The following is a 19,191-nucleotide window of genomic DNA, read 5'->3' as shown; positions in this document are numbered from 1 at the left end:
TAGAAGCAGCAGTCCTTTCTCTGGTGTGATTTCAATAAAAGCAGGTTTTAATTTAGAGTGCATATGAGACAGGGATCTGAATTCAGTTTGGCAAATGGAGCTCTGGACACATGGTTCCTATTAAGAATGTCCATCTGGATCTTCCACAAAGGCCCCATGCCTTTTGCATACATTTTGAATGATTTATCATGTACAATACAGAGGCAGAAGTTCTTCCTTCCTTCCCCACAACTGTTTAGAGGTGGTTGTAAATCCAAGGTGGTAATCATACACCACAAGTTTGTACGGCACTCCAGAATGCCAAGACATTCCTAAAGTTAGACTCTAATCAAATTTATGGAGGGAAGGGTACATTATTGAACAGAATACATAATGCAAAATAATCTGCTCCCCGAGTTTGCATCATATGTAGTCCTCTCAACTCCTGTGACCTACCATGTATTTCTGTACAGAGCCTCATTTATCTCCCTAGCATGAATGACTTGTAGCACTGTGTGTGTTCACAAGAGAACATAAATGTCATACTTTTCAAGAGTTCCTTTCTTACAAAACAGCATCGGCACTAATCCACTAATCAAACACCCACTGTTTTCTCATAGGTTTGTTAATAGGCATTTGTGTTGTGAAGTCCAGCACACACCTTCTGATTTGTAATTTAACTGATCCAGCTGATACCAGGAGTTTTAAATGGACACTGATGTGACACAAATCTTTTCTACAGTGTTTCTACCTCTATGCAAGATTGTTAAAACTGAATACTAAGGTCAAATTCACTATTCCCCAGTACTGCTTTTGGTGATCTTTCTGCAAACCACTTATGGTTCATTCAGTAAAACAAAACTGCTCAGTTTCAGTTTCCCTGCAGCACATGGTCCTGTGGTGTATCCAGCATGGCAGAAGGCTACATTTTAGAGCAGGGACGGACAAACTTTTTGGACTGGGGCCGCATCGGGTTTCGGAAATTGTATGGAGGCTGTGCCTCCCCAAACAGCCAGGCATGGCCCGGCCCCTGCCCTCTATCCACCCCCAACCCCTGCTTCTTGCCCCCGCATTCCAGACCCCTGCCTCATCAATCCCCCCACCCCCTGGTTCCCTGTTCCCTGACCATCCCGGAACCCCTGCCCCTGACCGCCCCCTGCTGCCCCATCCAACCCCTCGTCTCATTCCTGACTGCCTCCCCGGGACTCCTGCCCCTGACTGCCCCCTGCTGCCCCATCCAACCCCTCGTCTCATTCCTGTCTGCCTCCCCGAGAATCCTGCCCGACTGCCCCCTGCTGCCCCATCCAACCCCTCGTCTCATTCCTGACTGCCTCCCCGGGACTCCTGCCCCATCCAGCAACCCCCTCTCCCTGTCCCCTGACTGCTCCTGGAACCCATCCTCCAACTGCCCCCCGCTGCCCCATCCAACCCACCCTCTCCTTCCTGACTGCCTGCTCCCCCTGCCCTGGGACTCCTGCCCCCAATTCAACCCCCCGTTCCCCACCCCCTGACCACCACCTCAAACTCCCCTGACCTTTATCCAACACCCCTGCTCCCTGCCTCCTTATCGTGCTGCCTGGAGCACCTGTGGCTAGTGGCTGCTCAGCTGGAGACAGCCACGCACCGTGCAGCACAGAGAACTCCCGGCTCTGCAGCTGTGCTGTCCCAGGAACTCGCAGCCTCGCCGCCCAGAGCATTGCACCAGCGGTGGGGGGAGCTGAGGCTGCGCAGGAGGGGAAACAGCAGGGGAGGGGCCAGGGGCTAGCCTCCCGGGCCAGGAGCTCAGGGGCCAGGCACACGCCACTGGACAGTTCAGAACAGCTAAAGTGTGCTCAGTAAATGTCCCTAGAATTGGGCATCCTGAGAGGTGTGTGCGCGCAGGAGTGGGGAGTTAAGAGTCCCCTGTTGGTCCAGCAGAACTCAGATCTGTTGACCTTTGGGGCATGGTATAAACACGTCTCTTGGCTGGTGCTCAGAGATTTAGCTTTAGCAGACACGTGAGCCTACTGCTCTGTTGTTAACTAATTCTGTGTGCTTGCTTTAGTGTCTGTACAGCAGCTAGAGACAGGTTAAAACAATGAAAAATAAACAAGCACCAGGCCCTGGGGTTTCTGCCGGCTGCCCTTTCGTATTGAAGAGGACAGCTGTGGACTACCTTTCTTAGAATTCCACAGGCCACAGACCACAGTGCAGTGGTCACACCTATAGAAACATTTGCACTTCACAACCAACCCATTACCACATCCAACACTGGGCAGAAGATGGATGTCATTGTATATTATGACTTGTCAAGCACATGGAGTTCAGCTTCCTAGCCAGAGCAATAAAGATACTAAGAGAAATATTCTCCTCAATGTATTATTTGTGGATTTCGCAACAGCTAGCGGTATGTCTCCCAGAACAGTAAGGTGGCAGGAGGTGGGGGAAGCTCACCTTTGATGATGCTGAGGATTTCTTGGACTTTGTGTGGCTCATTGCGGTCTGGCCTGCAGCTCGGTGTGATCTCCAGCACGTAATCAGGACCATACTTTGTGAAAAACTGCAGGGAAAGGGAAATCAGCAAAGTCGTCACTGTGCAGGGCAGAAATAGTTTGGGTGAGGTTCAAGGAGAACTGTCCTGAAAACAATGCAGTAGGGGGAAGCATCTGAGGTGGGACTAGGGGTAGTAGAGACAGACTCCCATCCTTGTTGTTTGCTAGGTTCCAAATGTGCTCCTGATATCCCAAAGAAAAAATTTCTGTCTCTCTAATTTAGTGGCTATTTCCCCATCTCTATTAAGGAGACTGAGTTTCTTCCCAGCTCTGCCACTGATCCGCTCATCTGTAAAATACCTCTTCCCCTCCAAGGTGGCTCACATAGCTTAATTATTTAATGCACGTGTTACAGAGTTTCTACCTGCTTGAACTCTACAACTGCTCTAACAATTCAAGTTCCATATATGAGCCATATTTTACAGCATTGCAGCTGTGAACACAATTTTATTTGTCATACCCCTTGGCACATACGGCAAATCCATTTAGCATTGTTATATCACACACATGGGTACCTGCACACCTGCCTGTATTAAATGAGAACACACAGTGAAATCAACACTCTGGCTGGATTTCCTTGTGCTAGAGTGGTGACACTTTGAACCCGCCCCCCTGCACAGCTCTAGCACAATACAGTCTTTCACTAGTATGATCCCTGCACACCGGGAAGGTGCTACATCAGATAGGAAATACAGTAAGGAACAGGGCTATGCATAAGGCTGTTAACATACCTCTCCATACAACATGCTACAGATAGACGTGCAACTAAGTCTATAGGAGAAAAACTGCAGTTTTTTATATTAATACAGAATACCATAAATTATTGCATAAACACACAACACCGAGCACAGAACCAGCACATGGGAGGTTTTAAAAATTCAGCTGGCTTTGAGTTAAGTGTGTTAAAAAAATGTATACATTTGAATTTAAACTTAGCCTAAAAGGTTGGCCAGTTTATAAGAAAGTAATTAGGCACGCAGGAATCAGGCTTATTCTATAAAATTAAGGGAAAGCCAAACTAGCTGTACTCCCCCATGTGATTAAATGATGCACAGGGGGAATATAGGAAAGGTGTCATTTGGCAGCTCCAGCAGCTGAGATCCCCTGTTTATCTAAAAATACGTACAGCACAGGCAGCAGCTGTGAAAGCTTTCCTCCACTGAGCCAGTAACGTGCTTCAATTCTGATGCTCAGCAACCATCTCCAGGAGAGGAGAAGAAAAATCTCCATAGCTCAGTTAGTTCTTAACTTTCTTGGCAGCCTTGGCAAGAAGTGCCAATTGTGACAACAAATTTTGATGTGGACCCCTGTTCCCTAGGACATAACTTCCAGATCACATAGACCAAACACCCAACACACAGCTAAGACTTCATTCAGTTTCATTATTGACTTGGGTGGGATTTGAGTCTGTGACAGAGTTAAAAGGGTTTGTTTCTGGTTACCACTTTCCTAAAACTATCCACGTACGGGCGCTATGATTGAGGAACACAAATATGGGTAACTGTGTTCTAAGAGAAGTGCTGGATGGCTTTACAGTGGAAAAGAAGTGGAGTTGTTTATTTAACCCTCCATTAAAGGATAAATATCGTATTTCAGAGGAAGTTGCAGCATATCTTTCATCATTTCATGCCCTCATTTCAGCCCATAAAACAATATAAAAGGACTAGGGCTGTCAAGCGATTAAAAAATAATAGAATACCATTTATTTAAATATTTTGGATGTTTTCTACATTTTCATATATATAGATTTCAATTACAATATGGAATACAAAGTATACAGTGCTCACTTTATATTTATTTACTACAAATATTTGCACTGTAAGAAATAAAAGAAATTGTATTTTTCAATTCACCTAACACAAGTATTGTAGTCCAATCTCTTTATCATGAAAGTTGAACATACAAATGTAGAATTATGTACAAAAAATAACTGCACTAAAAAATAAAACAATGCAAAGTTTTAGAGCCTACAAGGCTACTTAGTCCTACTTCTTGTTCAGCCAATTGCTCAAACAAGTTTGGTTACAATTTGCAGGAGATAATGCTGCCTGCTTCTTGTTTACAACATCAACTGAAAATGATAACAGGCATTCGCATGGCACTGTTGTAGCTGGTGTCACAAGATGTTTACGTGCCAGATGCACTAAAGATTCATATGTTCTTTCATGCTTCATCCATCCTTCCAGAGGACTTGCATGCACAATGAGTTCTGCTTGATAACGATCCAAAACAGAGAGGTCCAACACATGTTCATTTTCATCATCATGAATCAGCTGCCACCAGCAGAAGGCTGGCTTTCTTTTTTGGTGCTTTGGGTTCTATAGTTTCCGCATCAGAGTGTTGTCTTTTAAGACTTCTGAAAGCATGCTACACACCTTGTCCCTCTCAGATTTTGGAAGGCACTTCAGATTCTTAAATCTTGGGTTGAGTGCTGTAGCTATTTTTAGAAATCTCACATTGGTACCTTCTTTGCGTTTTGTCAAATCTGCTGTGAAAGTGGTCTTAAAATGAACATGTGCTGGGTCATAATCTGAGACTGCTATAACATGAAATATATGGCAGAATATGGGTAAAACAGAACAGGTGACATACAATTCTCCCCCAAGGAGTTCAATCAGAAATTTAATTAACACATTTTTTTAATGAGCGTCATCAGTATGGAAGTATGTCTTCTGGAATGGTGGCCGAAGCATGAAGAGGCATATGAATATTTAGCATAACTGGTACATAAATACCTTGAAACGACAGCTACAAAAGTTCCATGCGAATGCCAGTTCTCACTTTCAAGTGACATTGTAAATAAGATGCAGCTAGCAGTATCTCCCGTAAATGTAAACAAACTTCTTTGTCTTAGCAAACAGCTGAAAAAGAAGTAGGACTAAGTGAACTTGTAGGCTCTAAAGTTTTACATTGTTTTGTTACACTTTCACAATAAAGAGATTGTACTACAGTACTTGTATGATGTGAACTGAAAAATACTATTTATTTTATCAGTTTTACAGTGCAAATATTTGTAACAAAAAATAATATAAAGTGAGCACTATTCACTTTGTATTCTGTGTTGTAATAGATATCAATATATTTGAAAATGTAGAAAAACATCCATAATATTTAATAAATTTCAATCGGTAGCCTATTGTTTAACAGTGCAATTAATCGCAATTAATTTTTTTGAGTTAACTGTGATTAATCGACAGCCCTAAAAAGGACTTATAGTAATGCTCACAGCAATGGAACAGCAGATTGAAATACTGATCTTCTCAGTCATTTAGACTATAATTTGAGCACTTTGCCTGTATGAAAAAGACACACGGATTCCTCCTAGACTGTTAGGAGGTGAAGGTCATGTAAAGGGAAGGGTCATTTTTCCTAGGGGTAAGATTTTCAGAAGCATTTAATTTCCATTTTCAGAAGAGACCAAGGCATTAAATCACTTTTGAAAATTTTAACCTCGCTCTTCAATAAAGTCTTAGATTTTACTGATGGTCCGAGTATCATGATAACAAAAATTCACCCATGAAAGCTCATGTAGTCTGTTAGTCTACAAGGTGCCACAGGATTCTTTGCATGATAATAATGGTAATTTCTATCATATGCATACCTCAAATGCATACGGCATCTCCACTAGTTACATTATATTCTGAATGCTCCATGGTTTTTATAGCACTGTACCATCCTAGCGCCTACTAATGATAAACTTACAATACAGTTTCCATGCACATCTACTTTTCATATGTCCACAACTTTCTGAAATAGTCACCTTTCAAGAGCGGGACATTTTCCTTGCTTGGTTTGTGCCCTGAGGTGAATTTGGAAAGGGTTTTCCAATTCACCTCCGGTTCACATTGTGGGAGAACTATGAACATTTTCCCCATGGTAAAAAGCATTCTTACCTTGCTTAACAGGGATATAGCAAAAACAACTGATACTTGAATGGAGCAGCGGTTTTCAACCTTTTTTCATTTGCGGACACCTCAAAAATTTCAAATGGCGGCGTCATGTCCTTTGGAAATTTTAGACAGTCTGCAGATCCCCACGGGTCCATGGATCACAGGTTGAAAGCCACTGGTCTAGAGCCTTTAATTGGTTTGAGTTTGCAAAGGAGCTTAGTGCAATGCATGCATTAGCATGGAATAATGCACAACAAGTTATTTCAAGGAATTTACACATTCAGCTGAAAAAGCTGCTAAGCTCAATAAGATCTTTTAATTTCATTTCTAAAAAAGAAACAGGAAATAAAATGAAAAACACTGCAATGTTAGGGTTGCAGAGTTAAGTCACAAAAAGTTCGAAAATGAAAAGGTTACGGCTCTAACAGCAAAGTTGCCTCAGTTGCACTATTTTCTATTCCTTTTTTTTCTGTAAAAGTATATCATGGTTTATGACATAAGCAAGGCCGGCTCCAGGCACCAGCTAAGGAAGCAGGTGCTTGGGGCAGCCAATACAAAGGGGCAGCACTCCATCCGCTGCTGGGGCGGCACACCCGGATCTTCGGCGGAGGGTCCCTCAGTCTCTTTCTTCCTCTTTGAGCTGCCGCTGAAGTATCGCTGAAGAGGAGGAGAGGGAGTGAAGGACCCGCCGCTGTACTGCCGCCGAAGAATGGAGTGGCACAATTGAGCTGCCACTGAAATGCTGCCGATTGGCTCCCCCCAGCCGCTTGGGGGGGCAGAAAACTTGGAGCCGGCCCTGGACATAAGTATAACATACCCATAACTCATTTTTATGGGCAACAATGAGGATAGTACTGTTGTTGGAGCCTTAACTTTTGCATTTCCAGACTTTAAAATCACAATACTATTAAAATCACAAACTCCACATGAATACAGTTAATTAATACTGCACATGAATACAATTAATACAGCAATTAATTACCAAGGACCATCTTGTTGTTTATGGAAATGCAATTTTTTTGTATTTAATAACTAATATCCCAATCCTGCAATTGGCTTCATGTGCAGATGGTTCCAAAGACTCTGTGTGGATGCAGAGCACGTGACTGCTCAACTGTGCTAAGTTATTTTCTGTTTTAGAACAATTTTTGTGAATCTTAAAATAGCTTTTTTACATAAGCACAGAAAAGCAATGTCTAAATAAATTCTCCCAGCCACTCCTCAATTAAACATGCAGCAAACAACTCATGGGAATTTGCTTATTTCTGATGAGTTATGGAGGGCCAATTGCGGAAAGACACACCAGCCCCAAAAAATCAAAAGGCCATCTTTGATTCTCTTTGAGACAGTGGATTTTATGAGACTTAATGTTTCCAAAACTGTTACAAACAACCCAGTCGCATCAGCCATCTTGAAATCAATCCCTCACAGGCTAGATGTTGCCAAGGGATGGTATTCAAGGCATCGAAAAGACTCATTTTGATTTTTCTCTTGGCAGAACAAGAACATTAAGAGAAGGCAACTTTGTGCTCCAGTAATTACAAAGACAGATGCCTTCATTTTGCTTCACATTCAGATATCCTTGGCAAAAAAACACCTTCGATGTTATAAACCCAGATTTTTAAAATTGTAGGTACAAACATTGTAGAAATACCAAAGTGCAGAAATCACTTGGTGCAGAATTCTAAAAATCTACAATGGGAAAACAATTGAAAGTTACTTAAATGAAATGAGAGTAATGTGCGCCTGAGTCTGCCTCCCTGGTGAGTCAAGCCTATGACATTTCAGTGACAACATTTACAATTCCATTGCTGATCATTCTAATGGATGGAAAGGTGAAGGAGATGGGAGCGATGTCATGGGAGATTGGACGTAGGAGCTGCTGCCAGGAAGGAAATAGAGAGGGGAGAAATGAAAAGATTCAAAGAGAAGGAAAGAGGGACAGAAAAGAGGATGAGAAGTAATGAGAAATAAAGGGTAGAAATAGCAGTGCTCCTAAAAGGGAGGAGGCCAAATGCAACACCAAAATACAAACAAACTTCAGTTACTACATAAAAGGCTAGATTCTATCCTTGATCTTACTGCAAAACTCTCCCTGACATCAACAGAAAACTGCAGCAGATGGAAGGGAGCATGCAGTCCTACCCTTACCACCTGGTCCACTGTACTGCCAACCCAAAGCATGCAAAAATCATGAATCCTCGCCCCCCTCCCAAATCATGAGATTATTTAAAACCATTAAATGTGGGATTCTTTTTTCCGAGTCTTTAGGGGTGACATTTTCAAGCCTTTCTCCACAACCAAAAGAGCTAGAAACTTAATTTTTAAGTGAAACTGAGTTCCTCTCACAGCCATGTGGCTCAAGGAACTGGGGGCTTTAAAAGCACCAAATATCACAAGACTTAGCAACACCGAGGACCGGTACGTAGCCGGTTGTTCCACTTTAATCTGCTTTGTGGCAACATGTTTCAGCAAATGCTCTCTCCTAGGCAATGAACTCTTACTGTTTCCTTAGAAAGGGGAGCAAAGCCTGTTTTTGTATAGCAGGAAAGTGGCCCCTGGATTACAGTCAACCTGCTCTGATTAAGGATCTCAAAAGGCTGCCCAGCCTGACAGCTTGATTTCCAGATTTCAGTTAATCAGAATAGGAGTTCCTATTTAAAGCAAAGAAAATAAGGAATCAGGAAGTGCCAGCCCTTGTTTCTCTGTAGAGGTGTTGACAGGCTATTAAATCATTAGCGGTTCCTTGCCAGGAGTAGCAGAATAAATCTGGGAACCTGACAAACGGACAGCAGTTCTGTGCACAGAGACATATACACAGAGAAAGTACATGCTGTTATCTCATAGCTGTGTAAATATTTCAGCTGACATTTCCATTAGATCCAAACCAGTTTCCCTCACATCACTGTTTTTTAAATCGGCTTCCACCAGTTCACAATAAATATGCTAACCTTTCCCTAAAGTACAATGCAGGCAGCCTGGATTAGCATCCAGAAAGATTACCAAGCGCAGGTATGTACAGAACAGAAGTGGTGCACATGCATGAAAAAGGACAACTCCCAGAAGACATTACAAAGTTAATGACACGTGATGGGATTTTTCTTTTTCTTCCCCCTACCATTTAATTACTTAAGAGACTAGAAGGTAAACTGTTACATACCTGCTCAAAGCAGTAGCTTTGTACTTACACTGAAGTGAGGAGAGAATTTTTGTTATCTTGGAGCCTGAATAATACTGTGAAGAAGTTAAGTCTGTAGCGCACAAAGGGGTAAAACGATGTCAGACCCAAGGAGCAATGGAATAGAAACCATCCTGAATGATAGATTATTTAGATTACAGTATCAGAAGGGTAGCCGTGTTAGTCTGGATCGGTAAAAGCAGCAAAGAATCCTGTGGGACCTTATAGACTAACAGACGTTTTGGAGCATGAGCTTTCGTGGGTGAATACTGCATCTGACGAAGTGGGTATTCACCCACGAAAGCTCATGCTCCAAAACGTCTGTTAGTCTATAAGGTGCCACAGGATTCTTTGCTAGATTACAGTAGTATCCAGCAGCCTCAACTGAGGTCAGGGCCGGTATGTGAAGCACTGTACAACCATATAGTAAGACAGCCCCTTTCCTGAAGAGCTAATGATCTATATAGACAAGACATACAAAATGTGGGAGGGGAAACTGAGACACAGAGAGAGAAAGTGACTTGTCTAAAGACACATAGCAGGTCAGTGGCAGAGCTGGAAAAAGAACCCAGGCCTTCTGGCCCCAGGCCAGCATGCTAGCCACAAAGAGAGGAACTCATTATGGTAAGAAATGAACAGTAAATTTAAATCAACCAACTGAGACTGAGTTTGTCAGAGCTTCTTGGAAAGTAAAGAGGGGCAGGGGGGCTGAAGGAAAAGAAGACACGAAAGAGGCAGATGATGTGTTTCTCCCCCTTCTGCACCCTCTCCATGCTTTGGAACTGTCAAATCCTCCAAGACATATATTTGCAGTCTCCGATCTTACTGTGCTTTGTAGGGCTAACGCTAGCCAGCACAAAACCATCTACCAGCTAGTTTTGTGGTGAAGCAGAACCTTGAAGGGGAACATAAATCACTAGATTACTGGGGATACAGATCCCAGAGTTTGCTAAGCCAGTTCCCCTTATTGTGTGCATCTTGGGATGGGAGATTCCCTTTTAACAACAGGTTCAGTTCCTCCACAGGAAGCAGAGGGGAGTAAGGGTGGCCAGCCCACTTCCCTAAGGGCTGGTAGCTCAGCAGGACTTCCGTGCATAAAGCCATCTACACATGAGCCCTTACCTAGCGAAGTCCTGGCCACCCACACATTCCTTCATTTCTCCAGCAGAGGAGAAGAGTGAATCTTTCTGTGTCTGAACCCAGCAGGAAACAACATCCTGTTTCGGATACACTCAGAGGTTAGGATAAATTGTTGTTTTAAATGTCCTCTTTCCTTTAAACCATGTGGTGGCTTTGTAAACAGCCTGGGAATCTGTACACATTATATCCATACCATCTTTGACAGTATCCTAGTTTAAGGGCGTTCAGGCTTGCTGCCCCTTTCCACAGGACACTGTAAATCGTGTCCATTAATAATAAATCTGTTTGGCCATTGGTGGAATGAAAGAATAGGAGAGTCCTTGAACTACAATCCCAGTATGCTCTGAGTTCCCTATGGTGTAGCCCTGGACATCCATTCCAAGTTCAGGCTGCATCATAAGAGTGAGTGCTGGGTAGACTCAGGGTTGAGCATTTGGGAGATACATCTGTCACAGTTACATGCATGGTACACTAAGTCCAGACCGCCCAGTGAGCTCAGACAACTAGTGCACAGCCAGCCTCAGCATCAACACTGATGTGCATTGTGCAATGTTCCTGGCTGAGCTGAGCCATCAGGTCACTCCAATCAAGATGGAGAAATTCATACTGTGCTTATGTATGGAAGACTAGGGTAGCTGCTACCCGCTCTAGTTGATGTAGGGGGAGAGATAGCTCAGTGGTTTGTGCATTGGCCTGCTAAACCCAGGCTTATGAGCTCAATCCTTGAGGGGGCCCTTTGGGGAACCGGGGTAAAAATCTGGGGACTGGTCCTGCTTTGAGCAGGGGTTGGACTAGATGATCTCCTGAGGTCCCTTCCAACCCTGATACTCTATGGTTCTATGTAAATTAGCTGGTGGGATAAGCTTGGCTGGCTTTGCTGAACTCTAAACAGCAATGCACTGAACCCATGGTCAATACATAACTGAGCATTGTATAAATTAAACTGTTAAAACTAAAAGACCCAAATCAAAATAAGCCACCTCACCTTCTTGCCTACAGAAAATAGTCACATGTTGCTGGAGTCCCATGCAGGACCTCACTATGAAGAGTTAGACAAACAACCGAATGCATCTGGGTGTCTCTAGCACTTCAGGCTTGTTCTCTTTAAACAAGAAGGGGTTTTCCAGGCATACAAACAGGCTTTTCTTCTTACTAGCATTCACAGCTGTGGATGCCTCTATCTAGAAATGTATACTGTGCTCCTCACCCTGCTCCCTGCCTCTCCCATCACAGGCAGTTCCTGTAGCTACCTATGACAATAGTATTCTGGTTAGCTAATCAACAGGAGCCAACATGCCTCACTTTTTGCTCCTTTGTCTGTGCATCAGCACTACTAAGATGCTAAAGCAAAACTGCACACATTTCTGGAGACAGGGTTTCAGCAATGAGCCTCCTAGGAGAGATTAGTGATAATATGAATTGGTTTCTATCATCTTCTGAAATTATGCTCTGACTTGCTTCCTCTTGTCAGTGCTGGTGATAAGTGCCAGATTCACAGCCCTGGAGAATGAATATCTGTTCTTGGGAGCAGTACAACGTGGGCAGCAGTTGTATAAGTGGTTCCACCCTGACCCCAACAATGCCTCACAGCCTGCAGGCGCCATCTCTAGGGGAGAAAGGCTCCTTTAGTATGGAGGATTATGGAGATCAAGCCAGAACACAGCCTGCTGCAAATCCTCAGCCAGTATTTATCAACATGCCATGACTGGTGATGGGCTGATCTCAGAAGGAGCTAAGGTCTGGTTCAGATGAGCATCCAAAGCTGAGAATCTCTGCTGAATTCTCCAAACTAGGCTGGAAGTTTCATGAAACTGCCAGTGCTTTATACTGCTGATTGGATTGGGAGTATTGTGAGGACAGATGCTACAATCCTGGTCCTGTGTCATTTCTGGCTGGAATCAGGAAAAGCAAAAGCAGAACAGCCATAATAAGAAAGAAAAAAATAGTTCAAGTGAACTTTCTTAAACATTTTGGGTGAAAGTCCTGAAGTAGGGTAGGTGTGTCTTGCTAATGCCTAATCCTCACCCCCAAATCATCTCTTCCCTCGGAATGAGAAAATTCAGAGCCCAGAGCATTGCTGAGTATATACAGAATGGGAAAACTGAAAATAGATAAGGACAAGATCTGCTAAGAAAGGCAGAGGGAATGGCATATTACCAGTCACACCAGGACTTCACTGTATCCCCTGCATTCAACAGGCAGAAAGGGGCCTTTACTTTTTGCTTTCCTAGCTCATTGCACTGAAGAATATTAAAGAGTGATCTAACAGTCTCCAAAACTCTCTTCTTTCACAGCACACTGCCAAACTGAGCCCTCCTGTACATTCCTTCTGTGAACTGACTCCATTTCTTCAAGGGTCCTAACTGGGTGTTAGTCCTAGGCTTGTGTGCGCCAATGACTGCCTAAAAGTCCTAACTAATATGTAAACCAGTCTTTCCACAGCTCCACTCGTTTATCAGTCCTGGCTATTAATTTCTCCCTGACAGGTAGACAATTTCAGTCAGCAACATTTCCAGTTGACTGTTCTTCCTTTGAGTGACAGGCGGATGCATCAGTTCCTGCACTGGCTGAGGGGTTGCAAAACAATGGCTGGAAAACACCACAGAGCCACTTCCTGTTGTAACTCTATCTTCTGAAGAGGCAAAGAAAACAGCCAACGCTCCAGTGGGACGGCATGTTTGTGTTGGCTTGGGAGGGAGGTGGCATGTGACTGTTTCTGTTGCTGGAGTTTTTAAGAGAATTTGCCTGGCCCTACAGTGAGCAAGACATAAAAATGAAATAAAAACAGCCCTATTTCCGCCCAGTACAAGGAGAGTTCATCTGCAGCAGGGAAACCGGTGGAATATGGGGCACTTCAGAATGAGGTATTTAGGTTTATTTTTTAAAAGCACACTGCCAACACATGTGGCATGGCCTGTCCCAGGATGACCATCCCATCACATGATATTTCAGAGGGGGATGGAAAGTGCCCCCATCTCCTCCCTGCCTGTGCAGCAGACACAGCCCTAGATTTGTATACGCTGGAGAATTCACCTTTGGATCAGGTTGAATGTGAAGGGAAATACTGGTAGGTGTTCTTCAGGGTTATAAAACTGACAGAGAGGGAAAGAATTTGCCTTCAAGATGTTGGACTAAACAGAGACATTAGAGTGACAAGGTGGGAGAGGTAATATCTTTTATTGGACCAACTTCTATTGGTGAGAGAGACAAGTTTTCAAGGGGAACAGAGCTTTGAGGGGTGCATGAAAACTTCAGGGACTTAGATAATACTCAAAACTGACCATTTGCATGCACGTATGCAGTGACAACACAAGCTAGCCTGGCCCAAAGCACTTCAGGATTCCAGATCTAATCACAATGTTTGGGGAACTCAACCACGAATTGAAGCCTGGGAGAACTTGTGATCAGAGAGCCCACCCCCTCAGCACAGGCAGCTGAACAAGAACAATTCCTTTATGAAGCACAGTGCTGCAGTGCAGAAGCCGATCCCTAGAGATGAAAGGAAGAGAGGATCAGTTACTTCCCTACATGGCTGACACTGGTGATCTGAGAATAGCCATGACTGAAACCAATTAAAACCAGCAGAAACACTGAAACCAGAATTGTGCCTGCACATGCGAGGGTCTGAACGTGGCCTCAACTCTCTTGAGATGGTGGACGGCGTAAGGAGAGGGCATCTGCTTCATCTTATACCTCCTCCTGAGGTACCACCACCCCTCTTGGCAGCAGGTAAATTACAAAATTTGCAAACCCAGTGGATGGGCAAATAAATTCAAGCTGCACTATGACACCAGACAGCTACTGTATCACTTACACTACTGCTGACCTTAGCCCAGAGACATCCCGGGCAGCTTCACCCACTTACATCATGTTCGAGTTTGGCCCTAGATCCCTACAATTAAGTCAATGAACCCTAAGAAGTCTATCACATGACTCATTATGAAAGGCAGCTGGATGTGCGAAACCATTGCCTAGAGAAACAGATCCAACCTACTGAGCTTGTAAATCCAGCTCTGAATCACTTCCCACAGGTCAGGATACATGGGGAAGCATCATTGCAAACCTCTCATTCAGCTGGCCATCGCAACTCAAGTTAATAAACCCTAATCTGGCTAAACGCCTCCCTTCCCCACCCATATCCCCTTCATCGCCTAAGCCTTTCCTCCAGCTCTCCTCAACACCACCACACACTGACTTAGCAAAACTAAAAGCCCTTTTTCTTTCCAAGTTACTGTATACACAGATCACTTGGACCTTGCCTACACACAAAGGTTGCCCCAGTGTAACTTTAAAGCAGCGTAACCATTCAGGTATGGAACAGCTTCCATATGAGGAGAGATTAAAAAGATTGGGGCCTTTTAGCTTAGAAAAGAGACGAATAAGGGGGGATATGATAGAGGTCTATAAATATCATGACTGGTGTGGAGACAGTAAATAAGGAAGCGTTATTCACTCCTCATAACAAGAACTAGGAGTCACTAAATGAAATTAATAGGCAGCAGGTTTAAAACAAGCAAAAGGAAGTATTTCTTAGAATCGTGGAATATCAGGGTTGGAAGGGACCTCAGGAGGTCATCTAGTCCAACCCCCTGCTCAAAGCAGGACCAATCCCCAGGCAGATTTTTGCCCCATATCCCTAAGTGCCCCCCTCAAGGATTGAACTCACAACCCTGGGTTTAGCAGGTCAATGAGCTATCCCTCCCTCTCTCCCCACCCCCGCATTCTTCATACAATGCGCAGTCAGCCTGTGGAATTCTTTGCCAGAGAATGTTGTGAAGGCCAAGACTATAATAGGGTTCAAAAAAGAACCAGATAAGTTCATGGAGGATAGGTCCATCAATGGCTACTAGCCAGGATGGGCAGGGATGGTGTCCCTAGCCTTGGTTTGCTAGTGGCTAGGAATGGGCAACAGTGGATGGAACATTTGATGATTACCTGTTCTGTTCATTCCCTCTGGGACACCTAGCACTGGCCACTGTCAGAAGACAGGATACTGGGCTAGATGGACTATGGATCTGACCCAGTATGGCCATTAAAAACCGACTTGAGTTAATCTGGTGCAAACTCATATGTGGACACACCTCAACTGGTTTGCAACTTGCCTGTACCGATTTAGGGTTTGTCTATACAAGAAATTTCTCTACAGCTAAAATGGGTAGAACGCCCTGTGTAAACAAGTCCCTAGCTTACATCAGTAATGAGTCTTCTGGCTCCATCTCTCTACGTCTCCTCTCCATTCAGGTGCACTCACAGAGCAGACTGAGGGGAGAACCCCCAAACAACACTTGAATTGCTTCGCTCTAGGATACAGCTTCACTGCAGTGTTAATGCTGATGAGGGGCACTCAGCTTTGAGCACCTGGGCTAGCCTAGCTGGGTGACAGCAGAGACACTGCAAAGCCTTGCCTGAGTGTTCCCATTCCACTGAGCCCATGTTGGCATTGCATTTCCCTGTATGGCACTAGGACTGCTGGGGGCATATCCAATGGGCCTTTTTGCTGCAGTGAGCTGAGCTGCTCTACGGATTATCTCCCAGCAAATTGTGGAAGAATATGCCTGTCCTTCTGGACACTCAGGGAATTGTAAGGCAGCACTGGAGGACTAGCAGCATCCATGTGACTTAGCCTGCAACCTCACTGCAAAGTGGGCAGGTTACCAGCCTGAGTGAAAGCTGCACCCAGGTTCTAGCCGATATCCTCAGCTCAGCCAGCTAGTTTGAGTATAAAGCACCAGCACACTCAAGTCAGAGGTTGTGGGTGTAGACCGGAGCTGGGATAGTGTCAACACCAGACTAAGGATTTGAGTTCACGATGCAGTGAAGACACACCCACAAGCTGCTGTGGCTGAGTTGCTTCTTTTGATTTCTTGTGATGAACAGGATGTAGAGTAGGTGAAGGAAGCCTGTTAGCCCAAATGCAGATTGCACAGGACAGGCAGATTATCTCTGCTCTCTTGCCATCCTGCCTGGAATGGCCTTGCAGCTTCTAAAGACAAGTCTTTAATCAGTTGTCAAAAATTGCTAAGAACCTTGCAAGGGGTTCTGTAGCTGTATTTACAGAGCTTTCCATCCTTGGAAACAACTGCCCATCCTTTATGGTTCAGTAGCAAAGCTCCTGAGGTTTAGAAGTGGTGTTGCTCTGGAAGCCAGGTCTTACGTTACCATTAACCTGTATACGTTAAAAGCTGTGTCAATAAAGTGGGCATTTTACTGCTGCTGCAGCCCTAGTACAAAATCTTTGTGCCAGACAGATTCAGCCAAGCAGGGACACAGTGGTCAGAAATGGCCAAGGACAGCTCTCTGGTTAGTTAGGAAATTATCACTCCCACTAGTCTGACATCATCATCAGCTTTTCTGTACAGTAGCAGGAGTTCAGAACACTGATGAGCTTCCTCCTAATGAAAAGAACAGGAGTACTTGTGGCATCTTAGAGACTAACAAATTTATTTGAGCATAAGTTTTCATGGGCTACAGCCCAGTTCGTTGGATGCATAGAATAGAACATATAGTGAGGAGATATATATACACATATAGAAAACATGAAAAGGTGGGAGTTGCCCAACCAACTCTAAGAGGCTAATTAATTAAGATGAGCAATTATCAGCAGGAGAAAAAACACTTTTGTAATAATCAACAAGATGACCCATTTCAGACAGTCTGACAAGAAGGTGTGAGGATACTTATCATGGGGAAATAGATTCAATGTGTATAATGGCTCAGCCATTCCCAGTCTCTGTTCAAGCCTAAAATGATGGTATCTAGTTTGTGTATTAATTCAAGTTCAGCAGTTTCTTGTTGGAGTCTGTTTTTGAAGCTTTTCTGTTGCAAGATTGCCATCTTTAAATCTGTTACTGAGTGACCAGAGAGGTTGAAGTGTTCTCCTACTGGTTTTTGAATGTTATGATTCCTGATGCCAGATTTGTATCCATTTATTCTTTTGCGTAGAGACTGTCCGATTGGCCAATGTACATGGCAGAGGAGCATTGCTGGCACATGATGGTATATATCACATTGGTAGATGAGCAGGTGAATGAGCCCCTGATGGCGTGGCTGATGTGATTAGTCCTATGATGATGTCACTTGAATAGATATGTGGACAGAGTTGGCATCGGGCTTTATTGCAAGGATAGATTCCTGGGTTCGTGTTTTTGTTCTGTGATATGTGGTTACTGGTGAGTATTTGCTTCAGGTTGCGGGGGCTGTCTGTAAGCGAGGACAGGTCTGTCTCCCAAGATCTGTGAGAGTGAGGGATCATCTTTCAGGATAGGTTGTAGATCTTTGATGATGCGCTGGACAGGTTTTAGTTGGGGGCTGAAGGTGACTGCTAGTGGCGTTCTGTTATTTTCTTTATTGGATCTGTCCTGTAGTAGGTGACTTCTGGGGACTCTTCCTGCTCTGTCAATCTGTTTTTTCACTTTAGCATGTGGGCATTGTAGTTTTAAGAATACTTGATAGAGCTCTTGTAGGTGCTTGTCTCTGTCTGTGGGATTGGAACAAATATGGTTGTATCTTAGAGCTTGACTGTAGACAGTGGATTGTGTGGTGTGTCCTGGATGGAAGCTGGAGGCATGTAGGTAAGTATAGTGGTCAGTAGGTTTCTGGTAAATTCCAGTGTACCCATTGCCCAGTGTCCTCTAGATTAAACTGCAAGCTGATGGGAGAGGGGAGTCATTCCCAGGTTCATCAGGAGCAGATGCACACGTCACATTTTATTTGCCCCCCCAAAAGTATAACTATTAAATCACAATGTAAATTTGGAAGGAAGAAAGGAAGAAAGAGATTTACTGATGGAGGAAAGGTTAGAATAGAGTGCACACTGAACAACAAGAGATGTGAAGGGTGTAAACACAAAGGACAGTCTGGTCCAAAGGTGAATGGGGTAGTGGGATGAAATTAAACAAAGCGAATCAAGCAGAATATCTGAGCATTTCCCGTTACGGAAATCTTTTCAAAGGAGGAATATTTTCCTAAGGGAAGTGGTAGAAATCTCATTGTTTCCATCACGTAAAACTGAATAAAACCCTAGAGAGTCAACTGAAGGGATCATTCGTGCAGTGGCCAGAGTTTGCTTCGGCAGGGAGGGCTAGATAAGACCTACTCCAGTACGCTTCCCTCCCTGTCTCCCCAAATGTCTAATTTCAGTGAACCTGGTTTTTAGAGAAGCCATTAGTGATCGTTACCAGTCCAATGTTACCTGTTGGCAACCTTCAGTCTTGCTCTGTCGCTCCTAATAAACATTTTTTTCCATGCAGAGAGTGACCAAAATGCTACATATGCACTCCTAGGTTTAGCAGGGGAGGCCCAATGCCACTATATTCCAATTAGGCACAGGGCTAACTACTGCCCTCTTCAAATGCTGGCTGTATGGAGGAGGTCTATCTAGCAGTGCAGTTCTTAGACATGCAGAAGTCGCACTGGTTTAAAGTGATTCATTTAAAAAGTTGCAAACACATCGATTTAGACCTCACTTCTCTGG

General features: G+C 44.0%; 1 protein-coding gene across 9 annotated transcripts in view; it reads right to left on the bottom strand.

The window, feature by feature from the left end:
- HDAC8 (histone deacetylase 8) overlaps positions 1 to 19,191 on the bottom strand; it is a 99,261-nt gene that overhangs the window by 11,884 nt on the left and 68,186 nt on the right. For 6 of the 9 annotated variants that reach the window (XR_004001903.1, XR_004001907.1, XR_004001905.1 and 3 more), the window contains one exon: positions 2,413 to 2,518. Coding sequence is in view for 2 of the 9 variants with exons in the window: in XM_030574637.1 (XP_030430497.1) it covers positions 2,413 to 2,518 (106 nt within the window). In the remaining 7 variants the exon portion in view is untranslated. Of the gene's footprint in view, positions 1 to 2,412; positions 2,519 to 5,177; positions 5,372 to 19,191 lie in introns of those variants that run through there. The other 3 variants (XM_030574640.1, XM_030574638.1, XM_030574642.1) reach the window with 3 other exon arrangements.

This window comes from Gopherus evgoodei, chromosome 9, assembly GCF_007399415.2.
Source record: "Gopherus evgoodei ecotype Sinaloan lineage chromosome 9, rGopEvg1_v1.p, whole genome shotgun sequence".
Taxonomy (NCBI): Eukaryota; Metazoa; Chordata; order Testudines; family Testudinidae; genus Gopherus; species Gopherus evgoodei.
The sequence above is the reverse complement of the archived record's forward strand: the minus strand, read 5'-3'. Positions and strand labels throughout refer to the sequence as shown.